The sequence below is a fragment of the Jaculus jaculus genome, chromosome 2, assembly GCF_020740685.1.
Source record: "Jaculus jaculus isolate mJacJac1 chromosome 2, mJacJac1.mat.Y.cur, whole genome shotgun sequence".
In the NCBI taxonomy this organism is placed as follows: domain Eukaryota; kingdom Metazoa; phylum Chordata; class Mammalia; order Rodentia; family Dipodidae; genus Jaculus; species Jaculus jaculus.
Genome location: NC_059103.1, coordinates 161,291,919 through 161,316,231, shown reverse-complemented (window position 1 = coordinate 161,316,231; position 24,313 = coordinate 161,291,919). Strand labels below are relative to the sequence as shown.

Sequence of the window (24,313 nt, the reverse complement as noted above, 5' to 3'; positions counted from 1 at the left end):
TTCCTTCCTTCCTTTTTTTCTTTCCCATTTTAAATTTAATTTTCTCTCTCTGCGTTCATACGTGTGGAGGCCAGAAGAGATTATCAGGTTTCTCTCTCTTATTATTCATATGCATATTTACTTGAGACAGGATCTCTTCCTCAACTGGAGTTGCTTTCCATCAGCAAGCCCTAGAGATTCTCCAGTCTCTGTCCCCCATGGTCTGTGGTTACAGAGATACATGGTCGTGTCCAGACTTCTTTTTATGGGTTCTGGGAATTTGAATTTGGCTGTCTCTGGATGGAAAGGCTATTACAGTTAAGGTAGCAAGTGCTCTTAACCATTGAGCCATCCTCCCAATTTTCCCACCATCATCTTCGTAATATTTTTGACATTATCTTCCTCCATTGCCCAGGTTAAGCTCTTCCTGCCTCAGCCCCTGGGAATGCTGGTATTGCCAGAATGTGTTGCCATATCTGGAGATTGCTCTCTAATGAATAGAAAATCATGAGTTATAAAGAAAAGAAAGCAAATTAGATGATTCTTGTAGGAATCATAAGGTTCCTAAAGATTTAGCAACCATAGTCAATCTTTCTACTTAGAAATAATAAGTTTATACAAAATCATTGGGATATGTCTGTAAAAACTACTTCTGACCATATTGGAAATTATGCTGAGTTTTTACATGATCACTGCCCTGTGGAGTAAAGACAGGTGAATGTTTGTGAAGACCCTAGAGTTAATAGGCAATAATCATATTGTCTTGTCTGATATCTGGAACATTACAAAGGATACAAAAAGGTGAAAAGTCTTTGAAGCACGGGTTCACATATGACTGATAATGTCTAAAGTTACAACTTGATCTTAAATTTATGTGGAAAAAGTGTTAGGCAACTGGGCATTCCTTCAAAGGAAATATAGATTGAAAATAGCAGCTGTGATGTCCTAGGGGCCCTGGTGCAATTCCTTCTGCCCACTATCTTTGTCCCTGTTATCATACTTTTACTTTTCACTGTGATTCATTCTCATGTCACCTAGGGTATCCAAGTCTCTGTCCTCCTGGGAAGCCACTCAGCTAGGAATCTGATAGGTATGTGAAGATTTAGAAACACAACAAATCCAAAGAACAAAGAATCAAATTGCTCTTTCAAAAATAGATTGAATTGAGAATTATTTGTGCATGTATATGTGTGAACAAAATTCTGAATTACCTACTGAATGTAAAGTTAAAGACAAGCAATTGTTAGGCTAAGCTAATGGAAATTCTAAGAAATCACAAGGAAGCAGTGATGCTAAATGTGAGATGGGAATAAAATACATGTGTAAATTTTACTACAGTAGGACATTGACTTATTTATCACAGTACACATTTAATTATATTCATTCATTCTTAGTCGTCTTATAGTTATCAGATGTAGGAAACTAGTGTTGATACTTTGTCACAGCGTCTTTTGACCTAACTTATGTTTCCCCACTTGTTCCATTAGTGTCCTTTAGAAAAACAAACATTTCAGGAATCAAACCAGAATTGTACATCCCATTTGGTTGCCATGTCCTTCTCATGCTTTCTAAACAAAAGTTTTCTTTCTTTTAGTTTTTTTTTTTTTTTAATTACCTTTTATATGTTGAAGAACACATGTAAGGTACTTTGCAGAATGTCTCCTAATCTAAGGTTGTTTAATGTTCCTCACAGTTAACTTCTTGCCACACAGATGGCCAGAGTGCCTCAGAATTGATGCTCTGTTCTTTTCAAGGTGATTTTTAGTGAGCTCAAGGAGTGCTTTTTTGATGGTGTTTATTCTTGCTTTGAAATTTACTGTAGAGTTCTTTTTTAAAGAAATGCTAGAGTGAAGAGCAATTTCAAGTTTTAAATAGAGAATATCACAAGATCAATTTCTTATTCTCCTGAGTAGTTTAAGGAAAGGCCAAATGGCTCATAAGCTGCCTTCTCCCACTGTGGGTGAAGTCATTATCTCTGGATTGGGCAGGAATCCTCCTTGTGTGCACCTAACTAGGCTGGTAATGACCTTGTCTTTGGAAGTGAAGATGAAACAACTCTTGGTGTGCACTAAATATTCCTCCCATGTTACCAGACCTGTACCAACTTATTTTGAAATATGCCCCTGCCAATCAAATTTCTACAGCTTCCTCCAAATTTCAGAGTGCTTTCCATCATGTATGTGGTTTGAAACCACTTGCCTTGCACTTTTTCTTACTCTACTTCAGTAGCACTGCGGGTGCTTTAATTTTCAAGAACTCATTTCTGTTTTAAACACAAACAACCTACAGTTTGGTTAATTTGCTGTGTTTGCATTTTCTTCCCTTATCTAGCCAATCAAAACCCCCCCATCAGGGAAGAAATATGTTAGATGCCCTTGTAATTGTCTCCTCATTTGTAAGGATACATCTCGGCGAATAGGATGTCCGAGACCCAACTGGTAAGAGAGAAAGATTTGTTCATTCAAGTATTTATTAAAGGCTCATTTTGTACATTGTGTACCAGGATTTGTTCTAGATAATGTTTGCCTTTATAGCATTTAGATTTATGTTGTTTGTAAAGTTATGGTATAGTTAGAACTTGACAGTCATAAGTATTTATAGGATATAATATTGTTGAATGAGCAGTGGATTTTTTTATCTTATGTTAGTACTTGCTGCACTATAGTTAATTAATGGCTCATTGAACTTATTTAAAAATAAAGAGTTAGTTTACATTTGATGTAGGTAATTTTAATCCAGAAGAAGTTATCACTGTGTATCTCATTATGAACTACACTAGTCTTTGGTGAACATAACATATGCAATTAATTTTTGGAATTACTTTTCTCTGCCAAATTCAATTATGTATGTGCTAAGATACAAGTATATTAAAAGACATAACTGTTTAGTTTCTTGTGATTTTTGTTTGTTTTTGTTTTGACCATTATATGAATCATCATAGACCTATCTGATGATATAGATTGGAGAATAAAGGAAAATGGTGGTTCCCATTTTACTTTCTTTCCATCTTTGACTAAAAAGTCATCCAGGAAATCTAGACTACTCTGAGAAACTGGGTTGCAACTCATCAGTTGAGTAGCTTCATTTCATGATTCGTGCATGCTTATTTAGGTGAAAAAGATTTAATTTATTCAGTTTCCTCCCAAACTCAAGTTATCTTTATAGAAAATGAGTAAGATCTATTTTTTATTTGAACTTGTAGAAACTTAGATATAGCAGTTAAATTGGTCCCAAAGTCACTAATTTGAACTCAGAATTTGTACAATAATATGGTTTATATATTTCAAATATAATTTTCTTGCCTTTGAAAGACTACTGCTCCTATCTGTGATTTTCCAAAATTTGATGCTTGATTTCCTTAATTCATAAATCAAGTCCAATATATTTTTATTAATACATCCTCATGCTTTGGGGCCATATTATAAAGCTTTTTTTGTTTTGTTTTTGTTTTTGCCCTGGGTCCATTTGTGAGTTAGTGAAATTGTTTGCTTTACTTTCCACAGTAGACGAATAATTAACCTTGGCCCAGTAATGCTGATTTCTGAAGAACAACCAGCTCAGCCTGCATTGCCAGTCCAACCAGAAGGAACGAGGGTGGTTTGTGGGCACTGTGGAAACACATTTCTGGTAAGTCATTGCCCATTGACCATGAAACTTCAGTCTATAAATCTTGGTCACAATCTCATAGATTTGATGACTACTTATAGGCTTAGAGTTTGGTTCAAGTAAAAATTGATCAATATATGAAAAGAGAGCTTTACTTAGGGAGATAGTCAGAAGTCTAGCTAACATATACAGAATTCTCTGTGGCATTATATAAAAGGTGCATTCAGGGGCTGGAGAGATGGCTTAGCGGTTAAGCGCTTGCCTGTGAAGCCTAAGGACCCCGGTTCGAGGCTTGGTTCCCCAGATCCTACGTTAGCCAGATGCACAAGGGGGCGCACACGTCTGGAGTTCGTTTGCAGAGGCTGGAAGCCCTGGCGCGCCCATTCTCTCTCTCTCTCCCTCTATCTGTCTTTCTCTCTATGTCTGTCGCTCTCAAATAAATAAATAAAAAATGTACAAAAAAAATTAAAAAAAAAAAGGTGCATTCAGTTTTAAGTTGACTTGGTGAGCAAATCATTACTCAGTAACAACGTGCACATTTTCAGTCCTGCTTTGTGGCTTCTAGATTCAATACTAAATCTTAATATAGTTTATGAATTTTTTTCTGACTTTTAAGTTACTGTTGCAGTAAAGGAAATCAGTTATGTTACCCATAATTAGATAAAGCACTAGATAAAAATAAAGTACAAGTAATTTGATATCACCACAGTTACAGAAATTTTTTATGACTTCTAATTTCACCTTACAATTTTTACTTTTAAAAAGTTAATGTCATATTGACTTTTAAAAATTTATTTATTTATTTATTTTTTAAAAATTTATTAGCATTTTCCATGATTATAAAAAAAATCCCATGATAATTCCTTCCCTCACCCCCCACACTTTCCCCTTTGAAATTCCATTCTCCATCATATCATATTGACTTTTGACTTGCTCTGTCAGGAAGAGTAAGAGAAGTTTTACTTTTGCTATGCAACATTTATAAGAAAAAAAGAGTTTCTATAGGTCATCAGTATTAAAAAAAATACTTTCCAGAATCTGAACATGTATGTCGTAAACAATAAATGCTGTCATTAAGAAATATTTGAGCTTAAGAAGTGTATTTGCTTTTTTTTCTGTTAAAATTTCCCTTGAATTAAAACAAATCATATGTATACATTTAAATCTCAAATCTGAGTTCAGCCTCTTCCCCTGGATGATCCACCAATCAGCATCTCTATAACGTTTTCAACTCTTCCAGCTATTCAGCTGACATTACTTTTCTGTGCTCAAAGTATTTACTCATCTTTTTTGTCTTTTTAATATATAAAATTTGGACATAAGCCACTAATTTATCAAGTGAAAGTTAAGAATATAAAGGGTGGGATGAAAGCTCAGTGAATAAAGAATTTGTTGTACAAATTGAGGACCAGAGTTCATATCTCTGGGACCCATGTAAATGCAGGGCAGGTTTGGTCACTTGCCTATAATCCCAGGGATTCTAGGGTTAAACTGGCTTGCTACACTAGCCAAATTGGTGAATTCTTTGTTTTACGAGAGAGACCCTATCTCCATAAATAAGGGAGAGAGTGATAGAGGAAGATATGCAACATCAGTTTCTGGCATCCTCACACACGCTTACACGTGTTCACACGCACACATGAGTATCTACACACACACATGAGAATTTAGTGCTCATCCCACTTTCCTACTCAGATTCATGTCCTGAATTCCTCGTGCTCAGTAGTTATGACACTATTTAATAAAACTGTTTTGTCAGCCAAGCCAAATAATGTGGTACATTTTTCTCATATGGTTATTAGTAGTTTGTTGTTTTCATAAATACTTGCCCCTATGTTTTAGGTTTGTTTAGTTTTCCATGTACAAATCATTAGTACTTCCCACACCCTTACAGATCTATAAGATTGGTATATGTAAGCAGACATGTCAGGTAATCTGTTGTGCCAGCTTCACGCCATGCAGTTGGCATCCTGGGACCTCCTCTTGACACTTCATTCCACTCCTGGCAGGTCTGGATCCTGTGCCTCCTTCATGGTTCCTGGTTTAGCCTTTCATGGTGTTGGGACACAGTCTTTTTGCTTTCTTAGGCAAAGGGAGTAATTTGAGCCCTTTTATGGATTAGGTAGTTTTAAATCTAATGACGAACTCATAATGACTTCTCCACATGTTACATTTGAGGTTCCCCTTCAGAAACTATTATACTTTTGACCATTGTCAATGAGAGGAGTTGCTTTTATGGCTCTGGTTCCTTGAATCTGACCTATTTTTTCTATTTGCATCTTCTCATTATTCTTTCTGTTCTTTCATGTTCTTTCATGGTCTGAAATTTCATGATGATGTCTCTTCGGGCGGGTTCCTTGGAGCTCATTGTCTGGTACTCAGTGGGCCGTTTTATCTCACTTCAGTTTATTTGTTCTCTAGAATTTCTTAGTGCACCTGAGTCGACTGATTTTTAAATTTTTTTTTTTTTTCAGTTTGGCTTTTAGTTTCATTTGCTGGAAAAAGTCACCAACTATGTTTTTAAATTTAATTAATAGGCAATAAAACTTAAATTTTAATATCAAAGAGCTATAGTGTTTCAATTACATTTTCCTTTTTATATTGTTCTCTTTTTTATGACATGTTTAAGAAAATATTATATTTTTCCTGAAGTGTTCTTATGTCTTATCTCGTTTGTCCCAGTTTTAATTTTTTTATAATAGCAGTTTTACTCAAATGTTCATTTATATTTGACAATAAATTTCTGATAGGAATCTCTAAATATGTGGATAGTGGCTACACTACTTCCTTTCTTCCTCCTCTTCCTCTTTTCTCTTTGAAGATCCACAAGTCTCAGGGGAAGGTCCCTCTAATCTCTCATGAAAACACTCTTGGGGGACAACATTCTAGGTGCTGAGAGAGGTGATATAGAGTAACATGTTTACTCACTGTGCACTCTTAGACTTCAACACCTTTATTTTCAGAATAGTATTTTATTCTTATCCTTTCTGTGTCATGTGTTCCCAAAGCCACAGGCTTTCTAGCCCACTTTCTTTTCATTTCAAAAGAAATCACTCTTATCTTGCATGTGTTGGATGAGGAGTATTTCTGATTTTGTGCTATGAAGGGAGAGTTTATACCAAATACTTGTTTTTTTTTTTTAAGTTTTGTTGTGATATAGTTGACAATAAGAAATTGTATATATTTAAGAGCCTTGACTTGGTATTGTGACATGTTACATTATGAAATGATCACAATTAAATTAATTAACATTTTGATTATTTCATATGCTTGACTTTGTGTATGTATAGTAAGAACACTTGAAACATCTAGTTTGTAATTTTAAGTATGTGACAGCATTTTTAACTATACTTCCATGCTAAACGTAAGATCTCAGAATTCATTCATCTTGCTGAACTGAAACTTTGTACTCTGGTCCATATCTCCCCATTTATCTCTCCCTTTTCCATCTTCTACAACAGTGATTCTCCTTTCTATCTTTATGAGTTTGACTGCTTTAGATTCACATAAGAATATGATTATATAGTATTTGTTTTTTCTGCATTTGGCTTATTTCGTTTGTCATAGTGTCTTTGTTGTAGTCATTTTTTATGTTGCTGAGTTAGACTTGCAAACCAGACACAGTTTACTGGAGGAAGGGATTCATTTGAAGCTTATAGATCCAGGGTAAGTTCCATAGTGGCAAGAGAGAATGGTCTCCTTTCACAGATCCAAGAAGAGAGAAACCACTGCTGCCAGCACACACCAAAATCCAAGCAACAGGGGCCCAGGCCAAGCTTGGACTACTTATTCTGCATACCTTTAGGCTGGAAATTTGATCCTCCCTCAAACACACCTTAAGCTGGACCCCAGGATCTGTCCCCAGTGACCTCTTTCAGCCAAGTGGATGGAAATCCAAGTTTTAATAAAGCAGCTGAGTCTATTGGGGGATGTTGCAGACAGCTTCAGTTTGCTGACATGAACTTCCAAACCAGGCACAGTAATGGAGGAAGGAAATTTATTTGAATCTTGCAAATTGAGGGGAAGGTTCGTAAAATGGCAGAAGCTGGCCCATTTTCACCAGTCCATGGCTGAAGAGAAAAGCAAAAAGCCACCACCAGTATACCAGCAAGCAGACTTCAGAAACCCCAGCAGAACTCAGGCACTTTGAATATCTTAGACTGGAATTCAGATCTGTCCCCAGTGACCTGTCCTCTGGCCAGCTAGCTGGAAACACAAAAAGCTTTAATAAAACTCTGGAATCTATTGAGGGACATTTATCCAAACTCCTAGAGGGGATATACATTCAAACTACACAGTCCTCTCTACATTTACATTGTTACAAATGGCAGGACTAACTACTTTTGTAAGACTAAATAATGTTATTGCATGTCTGTACCGGAATTTTTTTTTTTTTAATTTTAAGTTTTTGCGAGTAGAGAGAGAGTGAATGAATTTTTTTTTTTTGAGTGGGGTGGTCAGAATGGATAGCCAGGGGCTCTTGTCACTACAAAGGAACTCCAAATGCTTGTGCCACCTTGTGGCTCTGGCTTTAATGTGAGTCCTGTGGATTTGAACCCAGGCCACCAGCTTTGAAAGCAAGTCCCCTGTACTATACTTTTTTGATTTATCAGTGGATTTAGAAGCTCATTCATGTTTTGGTTATTGTGACTAATGCTGCAGTGAACATCAGAGTGTTGTGTTCCTTGCTCTTTTCCCTCCTGTTAATTCCCACTTTCTTTCCCCTGCTGCCTGCCCTAGCATGCCTTTCTGTAGTCACTGAGCATCTATCACCAAGTCAAGACATTGTCTGCTGCCTACTGTGTACAAATTGGAAGTCATTTTTCCTTGTCCTTATGGTGTCCTATATTTTTAAATTCACTTATTTGGAGAAGGATATAGGAATTTATTTGCTCGCATGTATCTAGTCAGAACTTTTCTGATCTAGTCAAACAAAATATAACACTTTTTAGATTTATATTTTATTGACTAAATCATTGACTTCATAAATCAGAGAATATACTTGTGGAATAAACTACAGATTTCTATTTACAGTCACTTCATATTGATTCAATTTAGATCAATGCTCTATAGAATCAATAGACATATAAAGTGCATTGATGAGGGCTGAAGAGATGGCTTAGCAGTTAAGGTGCTTGCAGGCAAAGCCAAAGGACACAGGTTTGATTCCCTAGTACCCATATAAAGCCATACGCACAGGTGGTACATGCTTCTGAAGTTTGTTTGCAGTAGCTAGAGGCCCCATTCTCTCTCTTACTCTCTCTCTGCCTCTTTTTCTCTTTCTTAAATAAATAAATAAATAAATAAATATGCATTGATGAGACTAAATATATATTAAATTCATTTGTTATTTATATTATATGTGAAGAAGTTGTGGGAGTAATACCATTTCAAAATCTGCAGAATAGATTTGTTTTCAGCATCCTCGACATTCTTCTTCTGCAGTGACCTTGCATTTTTCTTCATGTTTTATATTCTAAATCCTTCCATGGATCAGCTTTGTAGCCACACTACCACAAACTGATTTACTATATTTAAAAACATGTATTAAGTGTACCAGGCAATGAGGTCTCTGTTTTTATAGTTTTCTAATCTAATAGGAGGAGAAAGACAATTAAAACAAGAATCATATGAAGTGGATTTAGAGAACAGTAGAAACACACACAGAAACACTTAACGTAGAAGGCACTTCACGGAGGTAGGAGTAACGGAGAGCTGTAGAAATACTTTATGCTTAGGTTAGTGTAGATGAATGCTCTGCACAGAATGAATTACACAGGGCCAAACTGAAAGACAGGTATAAGAAGAGATGATAATTTACTATTATTTAGAAAAAATGATAGTGATTCTTATGAATAGCATAGAATTTATGAGATACCATTAATATAGGAGAGAAAAGATAGTGAGTCAAAGAGAAAAGCGAGGGTTAGAGAGATGGCTCAGTAGTTAAGTTGTTTGCCTGAAAAGCCCAAGGACCTGGATTCAATTCCCAGTACCCACATAAAACCAGATTCACAAAGTGGCACATACATCTGGAGTTCTCTTCATCTGTAAGAACCAGTACCCGGAGGATGTCAAAGTGGAATACAATTCCCTTGACCACATAAGTTTTATCCAGCACTTCAAGGCTCTGCTTTCACTATCTTGTTGATAATGGTTTCCAGTCTTAAAGCAAGTTGCGCCTGAAGACACTCTCAAAGTAGTGTGGTCAGTGTTGTATGACTTTGTTCACAGACACATCTAGGTTTTTTCTGTTGCCAAAGTAGTCACATTCAACTTAGAATAGATGTTCACCACTTGTTCTTTCTCATCCACTATGACTGACAGCATCAGGGAGAAATTTTCCTTATGAAGTCCTCGCTTGGTTTTTTCAGTGTCCTGCAACAAAGTGGGGTCTACTTTCTATTTTTGGTGGGCAACCAAGAGCCTTAGGAGCTTGCTTGACCAGAAACTCTGAGAGGAATCCCATTCCTGTCACACAGATTTTCCTACAACAACCTAGGGCTTCTGGAAGCAGCATTATCCACCCAATGGAGAGTACTTCTGCTCAAATTATTTTTACTAACTCATATACTTTTTAAAATTAGGTAACTAAGAAATAGGTTTTCATATGGTTGTTCATACCTCTTTGGTTTTGTTGAACATTCCCTCCACTTCCTTCTCCCCTCAATTCTCCTCTTCAATTTCCACTTTGCACCCAAATCTATTATCCCCTCTCCATAAGCCCTCCTCTCTCTCTCTTACTTCTATGCACCATTTCTAGCTTATTGCCCCCCCTACTAACTCTTATTCCAACTTAAATACAAATCTTGAACTTTGAACCTAAGGACTAAACATGAGAGACAACTCATAGTTCCTTTCTTTCAGAACCTGGTTTACATCACTTAGTATAAAATTATCCAAATCCATCTATTTTCCCTTGAATGTCATAATTTCATCTTTCTTTACAAGTGAATAAAACTCCATTGTCTATATGTACCACACCTTCAATCTGTTGATGGACATCTAGGATGATTCCATTTCTCATCTATTGTTAATAGAACAATAAACATGAGCTAGCAACTATCACTGTAGTAAAACGTATAGAGACCTTAAGAGTGTATGCCCAAGAGTGGTTTAGTGAGGTCATAGGGCAATCCTGTTTCTTTTTTTTTTTTTTTTGGTTTTTGTTTTTGTTTTTTATTTATTTATTTGAGAGCGACAGACACAGAGAGAAAGACAGATAGAGGGAGAGAGAGAGAATGGGCGCGCCAGGGCTTCCAGCCACTGCAAACGAACTCCAGACACGTGCGCCCCCTTGTGCATCTGGCTAACGTGGGACCTGGGCAACCGAGCCTCGAACCAGGGTCCTTAGGCTTCACAGGCAAGCGCTTAACCACTAAGCCATCTCTCCAACCCTCATTTTTTTTTAACCTAATGTATCTTTTTGAAAAACCTTCACACTAATTTCATAATGGCTGTATCCAATTTCACTCCCACCAGCAGTAAATGAGGGCCCTCTGTCCCCACACCCTTCTTAGCATTTTTTTTTCTTTTTTTTTTTTGCCATATGATTTCATTTGTGTTTTGTTTATTTTGTTTTTCGAGGTAGGGTCTCGCTCCAGCCTAGTCTGACCTGGAATTCAGTATGTAGTCTCAGGCTGGCCTCAAAGTCATAGTGATTTCCTACCTTTGCCTCCCTAGTGTTGGGAGTAAAGATGTGCACCACTGCACCTGGCTTCATCTGATTTTCTTTTCTTTTTATTTTATTTATTTATTTGAAAGTGGCAGACAGAGAGATAAAGAAGCAGATGATAGAGAGAGAGAATGGGCATGCCAGGGCCTCCAGACACTGCAAATGAACTCCAGACATGTGCAGCCCCTTGTGCCTCTGACTAACGTGGGTCCTGGGGAATTGAACCTCTAACCAGGGTCCTTAGGCTTCACAGGCGAGTGCTTAACTGCTAAGCTATCTCTCCAGCCCTTCATCTGATTTCTTGATAGCCATTCTGACTGGAGTGGGATGGAATTTCAAAAATAGCTTTAATTTTCATTTATATGATGGCTAAGAATCCTGAACAAATTTTAAAATATTTATTATTTACTTGCATTTATAGATTTATTTTGCAAACTCTCTGTTCAGTTCCATTGTCATTATTTGATTGTGTTGTTTGATTTCTTATTATTTAGTGTTTTAAACTGTTTGTATGTTCTAGATGTTAGATCTCTGTTTCATATGTAGCTGGCAATTGTTTTGCTCCCATTCTGTAGCCTGCCTCATCACTTGATTAACAGTTTCCTTTGCTGTACAAAAACTGTTTAATTTCATTTGTTGTTTATTTAATGTTCACTTGATGATTAATGGCCTTATTTCCTGAGCAACTGGAGTCCTAGTCAGAAAATCCTAACCTATGCCTAGATCTTGAATTTTTTTTTCTTCTTTTTCCTCTAGCAGTTTCAGAGTTTTCACTAGCAGTATCAAGAGTTTCAGGTCTTTGATGGATGGGCAGTTGGTCCTTGTGCACAGTGTAAAATAAAGATGTAGTTTCGTTCTTCTACATATAGATACCCAGTTTTTCTAGCATCAGTTGTTAGAGACTGACTTTTCTCTAGGTTTTACTATTTTTGTGTAAGATCAGGTGGCTGTTGTGCATGGGTTTACGTCTGTACCTCCTACTCTGTTCCATTGATTTACATGTCTGTTTTTGTGCCAATACTGTGCTGTTTTTGTTAATCTTCCTCTGTAATATACTTTGAAATTAGGTCTGATGATACATTTATTTATGTATTTATTATTAATTTATGATTTTGATTAAGGAATTCTTTGGTTATTGGAGGTCTGTTGTACTTCCAAATTAATTATGTCTTTTTTTCTATTTTAGTTAAAAATGACAATGGGTTTTGATAGAGACTACCTAAAATTGGTAAACTGTTTTTGGTAAGATGACCATTGTTACATGTACTGATATTTGGCTTGGCTTGTTCTTGTTCCAAGATACTATTGTGTATCATTGAGTTATTAATATATGAGCTCTCTGTTTCATTTTGTTTTGTTAAGTATTTTTTAAAAATATTTTACATTTATTTATTTGACAGAGAAAGAGGGAGAGAGAGAAAGAGAGAGAATGGGTACCCCAGGGCCTCTAGCCACTGCAAACGAACTCCAGACACGTGTGACCTGTGTGCATCTGGCTAACGTGGGTCCTGGGGAATCAAACCTGAGTCCTTTGGCTTTGCAGGCAAATGACTTAACTGCTAAACCATCCCCCCAGCCCTAGTTATGTATTTTTGAGCTACATTTTTACTTTAACCCAGGCTGACCTGGAATTAGACTCAGGCTGGCCTTGAATTCACAGCAATCCTCCTACCCCAACCTCCCACATGCTGGGATTAGAAGTGTGTGCCACTTGTGCTTGCTTTGGCAGCACATATACCAAAAAAGTGTGTGCCACCACTCCTGGCCTCTATTTTCTTAATAAAGGAACTCAGAGCAATGAAATTCCTTCTTAGGACTGCCTTAATTATACTTCATAAGTTTTGGCATGCTGTATTTTCATTATCATTTGAGTCTAGAAGTTTTTAAAATTTACTTCTTGGGTTTTTTCATTGATAGATTCATCATTCAATATTGTATTGTTTAATTTTCATAATTTTGTTGTATGTTCTCTCATCTCTCTTGCTGTTGAATAGTAGTATTATATCATTGTGGTCACATATAATACAAGAAATTATTTCAGTTTTCCTGTATTTGTTAAGGTTTGCTTTGTGTCCTAATATATGATCTGTTTTAGATACAGCTGCCTACACTGCTGAACACAATGTATATTCTGTAGTATTTGGGTATAATATCCTGTAGAAGTCTTTTAGGTCCATCTCTATTTGTTTCATGATGCTATATAATCTAGATGCTTATTTATTTATTTTGCCAGGATGGTCTGTCAATGGTGAGATTATTTCATTGGATTCTCCCACAGATATTGTGCTGTGAGGTCAAACTGTGTCCTTATATCTAGTAGTGTTTGTTTAGTGAAGTTGGGTGCATCAGTCCTCATGCTCAGTTGTTCTCTTAGTCAATATTGTAGTCAGCTTCACATTTCTGGAATGAACATCTAAACCAGGCAAAGTTTAGGGGAGGAAGGGGTTTATTTCAAGCTTGTAGATTCTGAGGAAGCCCCATCAAATGGGGACTAAGTTGGCTCCCATTCATGAATCCAAGCAGAGAGATACCCCTTTAGGATGGAAATCAGATCTGCCCCTAAACACACCTTAGGTCTCCACCCAGGACCTTCCCCTACTCATGCTTTTTCCAGCCAGGTGGCTGGAAACCAAGTTACAAGCTTTAATAAAATACCTTACTCTATGGGGGGCATGTATTCAAACTACCACAATCAACATAAAGAGACATTATTTCTCTATTCTGACTAATGGTGGTTCTAATATCTTGTTAGGTATTAGAATAGAGACACCTACTTGTTTCCTAGCCCCATTTACTTGGCATTATTTTCCATCTTTTCACCCTATAATATCATCTACCTTTGATGAAGAGGTTTGTTTCTTGGAGGCATAAGACAAAAAAGATACTGCCTTCTAATACATTCTGTTAGCATGTGTCATTTGATTAGAGAATTGAAATTCTTTATATTCAGAATTATTATTGAAAAGTATGTAGTAATTTCTGCAACAGTAGCTGTCTGGCCTAATATTAGGAGTACAAGGCTAAGATCCAAATGAGAAATGTGCAACCACAAATAAAATCACAATGAAGTATATGAGCCAGAAAGGAGATTTTAAAAGTAGCCCTAAAAGATTAAAATTGTCAAAAAGTGACAAAAGTTAACCATGGCACTCAAATGACGAAAAATACCAAGTATACTGGAGGTAAATCAAATCTGATTTCTGCCTTGGTATGATGGCTTTGAATTCTTTTTGTCCTTGTGAGTTTTCCTTTAGCAAACTGGGAGGTGTGGTTACACTTTCAGTTCAAACCTATAGTACTAGATTTGGAGTATGTATGTAGATAAGCCCAGTTAGTTTTTGGGATGAGTTTCTTTCTTTTCTTATTTGTTTATTTACTATTTTGGGAAGCTAGAGATCAAACACAGGGCCATGCACACTCAGCTACACACCCGGGCTAGAGTGAGTGTATTGTCTCATGTACACTGAGTTATGAAGGTGATTCCCTCCTGGATGTACTTCCAGCTTGTCTTGGCTGGTTCCATTGGTTTCCTGGTGTGGTTAACAGCTAGTTGTTGGAATAAAGCACCTAACCAGAAGCAGCTTATGGGAGCAGGAAAGTTGTTTATATTGGCTTACATTCTTGAGGGGAGGCTCCATGATGGAAAGCATGGCATGAGCAGAGGCTGGACATCATCTCCTTGCCAAAATCAGCTGCAAGTGAGTGAGCCAAGTTCTGGCAAAGGGGAGCTGGTGTTAACATCCATAAGCGTACCCCCCAAAACAATGCTGCTTTATCAAGGCTCCACCTCCCAAATTATCTTCAGCTGGCAATCAAGTATTTAAAATATGTGAGTTTATGGGAGACAACAAATTCAAACAACAAAAGTTGGGCATGGGGTTGACTCAGCTGGGGTCTGAGCTTTGTGGGGGAAGAGTGAGAGCCAGTGTTTCCTGCAGTGCTGGGGGTCAGGTGCTGGCATGGGGAAGGTGACTGTGGAATCTTCCCTTGGTGATGTTCTTGGGGAGGATCTTACCTGTGTCCCTTTCAGGTTCTGAGTTTGTAAGATTGGCCTGTGAGCACATGGGTGAGTTGTACATATTCTCTGCACTTTCTGTGACTCTTGATGATGCTGTCACATATCACACTTGTGAGGAAGAAGCACTTTCTGGCTGCCGGCCTGACCTCATCAACTGCATAGCAGCAGCAGAGCTGCCCCTGCTTTTCCATGGGGCTCTCCTCTGGCTTAATAAATTTATCTACCTATGTTGCCTCCTGTCCAGAAAGAGCATATTATATATTATTTTGCCTCTTTTACTTCCCAGAGGTCATTGGTGAGATTCCCATTCCACCTGGATGTTCATTTTTTTTTTTCTTTAAAATTGGCTCTCTTGTTGGCCAGAAAGCACACCAATTAGGTTAGACTGGTTAGCCAGTAAGCCCCAGAGTTCATCCTGTCTCCACCTGCCCGTCACTGGAATTACAGGCATGCACAGCAACATACGGCATTTTTTTTTAATGTGCATATTGGGATTTGGCTTCTGGTCTTAATTCTTGTGAGGCAGGCAATTTGTCCACTGAGGTATAAGTAGCCCCATCAATATTTCATCAATATTTCAAGAGTGGGGCTGGAGAGGTGGTTCAGCCACTAAGGTACTTACCTGAAAAGCCTAAGGATCCTAGACTAATTCCCCAGTGCCCCCATAAAGCCAGATATATAAGGTAGTGCATCCATCTGTACTTTGTTTGCAGTGGCTAGAGGCCCTAGTGTGCCCAATTCTCTCCCTCTCTCTCATAAATAAATAAGTAAATAAATAAATGTTTTTTAAAGAGTTCCACAGTGCAGGGACAGCATTACAGACAGGGAGATCATAGAAAATCAACTTCTTTTAAAAAGTATTTTCCTTGATTTAAATAGCTTAAATGAGAACTGCTTCCCGTGATAAATACTTTTATGTTCTTCATTAAGGAGATTAAGACAGAATCACTTTTATGATAAATGCTTGGCATTTGCTGCATTCATTGACATATTTGGAGTGAATACCGCTGCTCGATGTGTTAGCTACTACTTGTGTAATTTACAAACAAGTCTCAGAGGTTTATTATAATTGAATTCACCAACAACCTGTGGAATAATGAACACTGTAAAATTATAATGTTGAGATAAATCATCCCTTTAAGTTTATTTTACTTACTTTGGCACATGTGTATGTGCTAGTGTATATGGGCATGACATAGAGCTTCTTGTTGCTGCAGATGAACACCAGATGCTTACACAACTTTTTACAACTTGCTTATGTGGGTATCTTGGGAATTGAACCAGGGCCAATGGGCTTTGCAAGCAAGCACCTTTAAGCACTGAGTTATTTTCCCAACCCAAATCGTCCTTTTTGGCTGGTCAGTTAAAATACACTTTATCACTATATCAAATTTTTAAGTCTTGGATTTTGAGTTACTCTTGGCTTAAGGGTTTTGCAAATGCCTTTCAAGCCATTTTGCCTGCTTTAAATATAGAGAACTAAAATTTTCATTTACAAATAACATTTAAAATAGTATTATAAATTCATCAATTATTCTAATCTTTGATTTTTTTTTATTTTTACTTACTTACTTGACAGCAACAGACAGAGAAAGAGGCAGATAGAGAGAGAGAATGGGCACGCCAGGGCCTCCAGCCACTGCAAACGAACTCCAGACACATGCGCCCCCTTGTGCATCTGGCTAACGTGGGTCCTGGGGAAACAAGCCTCGAACCGGGGTCCTTAGGATTCAAGCCATCTCTCCAGCCCAATTATTCTAATCTTATTATGAAGATATAGTACAGACAGCTGGGTGTAATTGTTCTTGCCTTTAATCCCAGTACTCAGGAGGCAGTAGTAGGAGGATTGCTGCGAGTTGAGGACAGCCTGGAACTACAGAGTGAAATCCTGGTCATTCTGTGCTGCAGTGAGACCCTACTCAAGAAAAACAAAAAAGAAAAAAAAATATAAGAGAGCAAGCAATACACTTTTTTAAAAAAATATTTTTTCCAATTTCTGAAGAAATCTGTGTATATCTCTGTATGACACATTAATTTTAGCTCCCCCTCCCCAAAACCCATGGTCTATTAGAGTAACTGAAGTAAACCTACTTGTTACCAAGTTTAAGTAATGAGAGGATATTTTGTGGTTGCTTAAAGAATTTTACCTTGGCCCTTACATTCTCAGATGTTGAAAAAAAAAAAAAAAGTCACTGAATAAAAAGAGTGAATGTTCAGTGTCTTTCCTAATTTATTTTATTTTCTTATTATTACAAGTTCTGTCATTAATTTTTTGTTTACTTTATTTATTTATTTGAGAGTGACAGACAGAGTGAGAAAGAAGCAGAGAGAAAGAGAGGAGAATGGGCACGCCAGGACTTCTAGCCACTGCAAACGAACTCCAGACGCATGCGCCCCCTTGTGCATCTGGCTGACGTGGGTCCTGGGGAATCGAGCCTTGAACCAGGGTCCTTAGTCTTCACAGGCAAGCACTTAACTGCTAAGCCATCTCTCCAGCCCAACTTCTGTAATTATAGACAATCCATAATTCCCTCCCTGCCACTTTTCCCTTTGCAACTCCACTCTTCATCATATCCCTTCCCTCTCTCAGTCAGTCTCTCTTTTATTTTGATGTCATCATCTTTTCCTCCTATTATAATGGTATTGTGTTGTAGTGCCAGGCACTGCAAGGTCATGGATATCCCGGCCATTTTGTGTCTGGAAGAATGTATTGTAAAGAGTTGTACCCTTCCTTTGGCTCCTATGTTCTTTCCACCACCTCTTGCCCAATGGACCGTGAGTCTTGGAAAGTGTGATAGAGATGTTTCAGTGCTGAGCACTCCTCTGTCACTTCTTAGCACTATGATGCCTTTTGAATCATTCCAGAAGTCATCATCGTCTGAAAAGAGAATTGTCTCTAACCAAAAGTGAGAGGAACATTAACATATGGGTATAAACATTAAAAGAAGTGCTTACTAGGCAGTTTGGTGAGCATAATATTTGTATTTAGCCAGATACCAGAAGACATTACACCCCTTTTGCTCATGTCTTCCCCTGTCATAGGTTTTTCAGTATCATGTATTGCCTCCCCTGGAGTGGGCCTCCAGTCCACTTAGAAAGCAGTTGGTTTCCTCCATAACAGAAATGACACTATTGTACCCATTGGCTCATTTGGCCTGGTTGATCTAACTTAAGGCTTGTAGTTTCCACTGTTGACTTTTTTCTCCACTGATGACTCCTCTCCCATGGAACTGCATGCAGCATAACTTTTTCCAGCTTTCTGACAGCTGGTCTACAGGGAGGAAGTTTTGAGCTCAGTTCCAGCAAGATTTCTCATTGATCTTGCAGCCCGAGTATGTGGAGTGTTCAGCAGTAGGATTTTGCCATCAATTCCTGGTAGGAAACCAAGAACCTTGGCAGTGGCCTATAATGTTATAATGTTTTGGGGGCATCAGGTACCTTCCTGGCCAGCAGCTCACTGGAAAGTATTTCATCATTGGCACTGAAAATTTTCTAGTAATAACGTATGGCTTCTGGATTTGCCATTGTTCAAAAAAGCAGATTTCCATATGACTTATTCATATCTTCTTCAATTTTGATTGCCCCCTCCCCCACCTTTTCTGTTGCTCTCAGGTTTGCATTGTTGGCAGAAAACACCTGACCAAGAACAGCTTGTGGGGAAAAAAAATGGTTTATTTTTGCTTATAAACTCGAGGAGAAGCTCCATGATGGTAGGGGAAATGATGGCATGGGCAGAAGGTGAACAATACCTCCTGGCCAGATGGACAACAGCAATAGGAGAGTATGTAAAACACTGGCAAGAGGAAGCTGGCTATAATACCTGTAAGCCCACCCCAAACAATATACTACCTCCAAGAGGCATTGATTCCCAAATTGCCATCAGTTGGGAACCTAGCATTCAGAACACCTAGGTTTACACGGGACACCTGAATTAAACTACAATAACTACTTTTACTCAATCTCTTCCTCTGACTTCACTTAGGCCTTCCCACCCCAGTAATCTGTTCCTCTACTTACATATACACAATACCATCCCTTAAGTCCTCCCTCTCCTCTCTCCCTTTTACCACCTTTCTAGCTTATGGGCCTCTGCTACTGAATTTTATTCCACCACACATATAACTCCAAACATTTGTAGTTAGGATCCGCATATGAGAGAGAACATGCTTGGCTTTCTGGATCTGGATTACCTCACTAACTATAATCCTTTCCACATCCATCCATTTCCCTGCAAATTTCATGATTTCGTTGTTCTTTGCTACTGAATAGAACTCCATTGTATAAATGTGCTATATCTTCATGATCCACTCATCAGTTGAGGGACATCTAGGCTGTTTCCATTTCCTAGCAATTGTGAACAGAGCAGCAATATACATAGTTCAACAAGTATCTCTAAGGTTGTGCAATGAATCCATAGAATATATGCCTAGGAGTGGTATGCCTGGGTCATATGGTAAATCTGTTTTTAGCTGTCTCGGGAACCCCTGCCTGATTTCCACAATGGCTGTACCAGATTACTTTCCTACCAACAGTGTAGAAGGGTTCCTCTTTTTCCACATCCTTGCCAGCAATTATTTATGCATCCGACAGAGGGTTTATCTCCAGGATATACAAAGAAGTCAAAAAACTAAATAATACGAAATCAAACAATCCAATAAAAAATGGACTTAGGAAATAAATAGAACATTCTCAAAAGAAGAATTACAGATATAACCATCTCAAAAATGTTCTACATCCTTATTCATCAGGGCAATGCAAATTAAAACTACTTTGGTGTTCCATCTCACTCCTGTCAGAATGGCCATTATCAAGAAATCAAATGACAGTGTTGTTCCTAGTTTATTTACCTTGGGACTACATAGCCTACTGTGATTGAACAAAGCATATAAAAATTAACTCAAGGTCATTGAGTATGGCTTAAAAATGAAGAAAGGGAGTCCAGGAAGTCCAAATTTCTTCTTTTCTTAATGTAGCCATGAAAAAAATGTAGAAGAAAGACATATATATCTGTTATTTTCTAAAAATTATATTTTGGTGGTTGGAAAATACTTGAATATATCTAAGTTATTGAACCCTCTCTGCTACTAGAATTTGAACCTTTTGAAAATAAAAACTGGTGACCTAGAATACTAAATGAGAATTAAATTTTATATAGGAAAAGTTACTCTGACACCAAAACTACTGATATACTTAAATTCTCCTAAAACTGTAAAGTACATAAGCCACTATATTACCTAAAGTAAGAGGTAAGATTAGAAAGCCAATTATTGGTGGATATTGAGGATTTAACCCAGGGCCTGTGCACATTTAACATGAATTATAACTTTGAGTCCCACCTATTTTAAAAATACATTTTCTTGGTAAAGTTTAAAATTTATATGCACATACTTTCAGAAAATTTAACCTGCTATCTATAAACCAATTTAAGTATTTGAATAACATTCTTGGGATGATGGTAGCACATTCTGTTACCTACATTTACAAGGAAGAAATTTGAGAGGAAAATTGTTACATGGGAGTAATGTGTTTTCATTACCTTATACAAGCAATGAGGGAACAGGAGGCTATTTCCTAATTTTTCTGCCTACGTTTCATTTAGTTAATTTATGTGCTTTGAAGCTTTGTGCACCCTTGAAAAATAGTGACATTTATACTTATGAACATACATATTCAAATATTTAGATGATTGGTCCTCAAAACCTAAAGGAAAATGCAGACTGAGAGTTTGTGAAGTGCCCTGCAAGTGAACTGACATATGTAAGGCAAAGATGCCATATATATGGCATTGTGTTCTGTTTTCACTGAAAGCAAATCTAGATAGCATCAGAGCCTTGGAAAAGTCATGGGAACTGTCTCAGGTGGAGATCCCAAACCGTATTTACAGGAGATAAGAGAATTATTGGAGGTGAAACAATCATGTAACCATGAAAAGGCAATGGATTATTTCTTCTGTGATCACTGATGACATTTAGACTAAAATAAACATCTTATCAGATTGGCTAGTTTTCAGTTGTTTTTCTTTTAAATCCCTCTCTTTATTTGTTTTACAGTGGATGGAACTGAGGTTCAACACTCTGGCAAAATGCCCACACTGCAAAAAAATGTAAGTTCCCCACTGCAGAAATGCTAGTGAAAAGTACTTGAGAACAATTTATAGGGTTTAGAATTTTCACAAGTAGATTTTTGACTTTATGACATGCCATGAAATCAATGTATGCTTATGAGATCTATTATATTGAAAACTGAATCTAAGACATCTTCAAGCTAATATATTCCATTTAGAAATCAGAATAATTCAGTTTGATTATTATCCTCTAAACAGAGATTAATTCTAAAGAAAGAAAATTGATAAAATTTTCAGTTACCTGTTAAAGGTTTTCACATGTTCTAAGAGATGATAATCTATTGTTAGTAATCTAATGTGTACATAAAAGGACTATAATCTGATAAAACCAAAATTGTTGTACAACTTGTAATTAGTTTATTGTTAGCTTTTCTCATTGCCTAATAAGACACAGTTAATACACTTGTCTGGTTTAACTATTCAGCCAGCATATCTTTATTTCTAAATGTTTTATCTAAGGAAAATAACAAAAGATGGTATAAAATGAGAAATAGCAATAGTTGTTTTGATGTAAGATATTTTATGACATCTGTGTTGGGTGTCCTCAAGACTAGGCCAGGATTCATTTTCTATCATGAGTCATTAGGAATCAGTATATAGTTGTACTCACAGATATGATTTATTGAAGCAAAAGAATCCAAGCAAACCCAGGCAACGAAAAAGGCAAATGGGGGAAAACAGACATAAGCTTGGAGAGGCCTTTCCAAGTGTAGACACATAGCTGGTCAGACACCTCCTCTCAAACACTTTTCAACTTTCGAACCATCCAGTGGGTTTTCAGTATAATAAGCCATGTTCACAAACAATTTACATCCAGTAAGCCACTCCCATCAGTTGAGAACTCTCCCAAAACCAAAGGTCCCAATACCAGCTAAAGGCTTATCTCATAAGAAGGGCTTTTTAGAGATAGTAACCTCCAGTCTGCTAAGTTATTTTGACAACAAAATTTTAATTTGAAAAATAATCTGTACTTAGGTGTGCAAATTATAATTTAAGCAAAGTAAATGAAAGGGAATGTTTTGACATTTTAATTAAAAAAAACAAGAATGTGGATTCTTCCTTTAATTTATATGACCTTTGGTATGATATAATTAACTTCATCTATTTTGGGAGTAGAAAAATCCTAAAACTGGTTTTTAGGAGAAAATAATTAAAGTGTCTGAAAAGTAGAGAATATTAATGAAATGTCTCCATTTATCTGTGTTAAATATAATCTTGGGATAATTTTCTTTATCATATATTTTTAGCTTCAAAAGAATAGATATTTCCTTTTTAAATTCATGAAATTAATCATCCAAGTTCTTACTATTATTGAATCTGGTACATGAAGAAGGAAAGTGAATAACCTCAAGAATGTACATGGAAAAAATGTATATTTGAGATATCTTTTATCATACATGAAAAGTTATGTGATTAATACATATTTCTATAAATTATCTATACTACACATGTGCACACACCAAGCTGAAACTCTTACAACAGCCTAGAATGCAGAAATTATTACCCTCATTTGCAAACAAGAAGCTGTGAAGACAGGTTAAATATTTGGTGAACACTTTTAATCCCAGCACAGGGGGCAGAGGTCAGAGAATATCTGTGAGTTCAAAATTCACTATGTAGCCTGAGACTAGTGAACTCCAGATCACCCTGGACTAGAGCAAGACCCTACCTTGAAAAATGCAAAAACAAAATTTGTGTAAGAAGCTTGTTTGGCTAACTGTTTTAGAACAATGGTAGCATTTTTGCTGATGATAAAATTGTATTGACTCTCAGATCCCCAGACTGTATTAATACAGAGAAGAACTTGTGTAACTCAGAGAAGAACATGCCTAGAGACTCATGTGGAATAAAGGAGCTTAGACGTCATTTCTAAGAGGGAGGCTTGTAGAGTTGGAATCACATGCCAACCATGGGAAGGAGAAATTACGGAGCATTTGTTACTTCTTTGAGGGCAAACGTTGTTGTCACATGAACACTCCTAGCTGGTTCCTAGATTCCTGTTTGCATGTTTTTCTTTATAGCAAAATGATGAGTATGTTGTAGTAAGATTCTGAAACAAGCTTTTACTTCTTTACACATAAATATACTAAATTCCTTTTTAGTAATATTTGACTAACTCATTACTATGAAACTCGTGTGTCACGCATTTTTCTCACAATTATGTGGGAAATTTTCCTCCTGAATTCCATGGGTAAAGAAATTTTTTCTCTGGTCCTCATTCCTTATCCATGCAGATGGGCCTATAGCGAGTGAACATGATTTTTTTTTAAATTTTAATTGGCAGCATATGACCACCACCCAATTGGATATTCATTTCTAGTGTTCTGAAATACAACTTGGACTTTATAGTTCCACACACAGGTTACAATGGACCCAAGACTAATAGAGACATTGATTGTTCACGTTAATTCTCATTGAATGCTAGTGTTCTTTAACATTGATATACTCTTTTATGAATCACCTTCTACTATTTAAAATTATATCAGACGAATTCTTACTCTTAAATGCTATCCCTTCAATTTGTTATTTTAGTCCTATCTTTTATACTTATTTATTCATTCAATAGATAGTGCTGTCCTAGGTATTGGGTGTCTGAAATAGAAGATAACACCTTGCTATGACAGACCTTGTTTTAGAAGTAAGGTAGATTGGGTGAGAGAACAGATAATTGCGGTGAAGTTTTCCGTGCTTTTGTGGCCAGCACATTCTCCTTTCAAGATTGGAGATAACAGCACCATGACAGAAGGATTTGAGGAATGAATAAAATCTGACCTAAGTTATGAAAGACAAGAGGATGTTTGTAACAAAGAAAGCAGGAGGTCCCACTGAGAAGTAGCTGCCTATGCAAAGGCAGAAGGCAGTCACAGTGCAGATGTGTTGGTTACAGAGCACAGAATTATATGAATGAATG

The 24,313-nt window shown here is 37.0% G+C and overlaps 1 protein-coding gene across 1 annotated transcript in view; it reads left to right on the top strand.

Moving 5' to 3' along the window:
• Positions 1-24,313, top strand: part of Pip4p2 (phosphatidylinositol-4,5-bisphosphate 4-phosphatase 2) — a 65,452-nt gene that overhangs the window by 30,011 nt on the left and 11,128 nt on the right. The window contains exons 3-5 of the mRNA XM_004656926.2: positions 2,311-2,417; positions 3,483-3,606; positions 21,329-21,381. Coding sequence (XP_004656983.1) covers positions 2,311-2,417; positions 3,483-3,606; positions 21,329-21,381 — 284 coding nt within the window. The remainder of the gene's footprint in view (positions 1-2,310; positions 2,418-3,482; positions 3,607-21,328; positions 21,382-24,313) is intronic.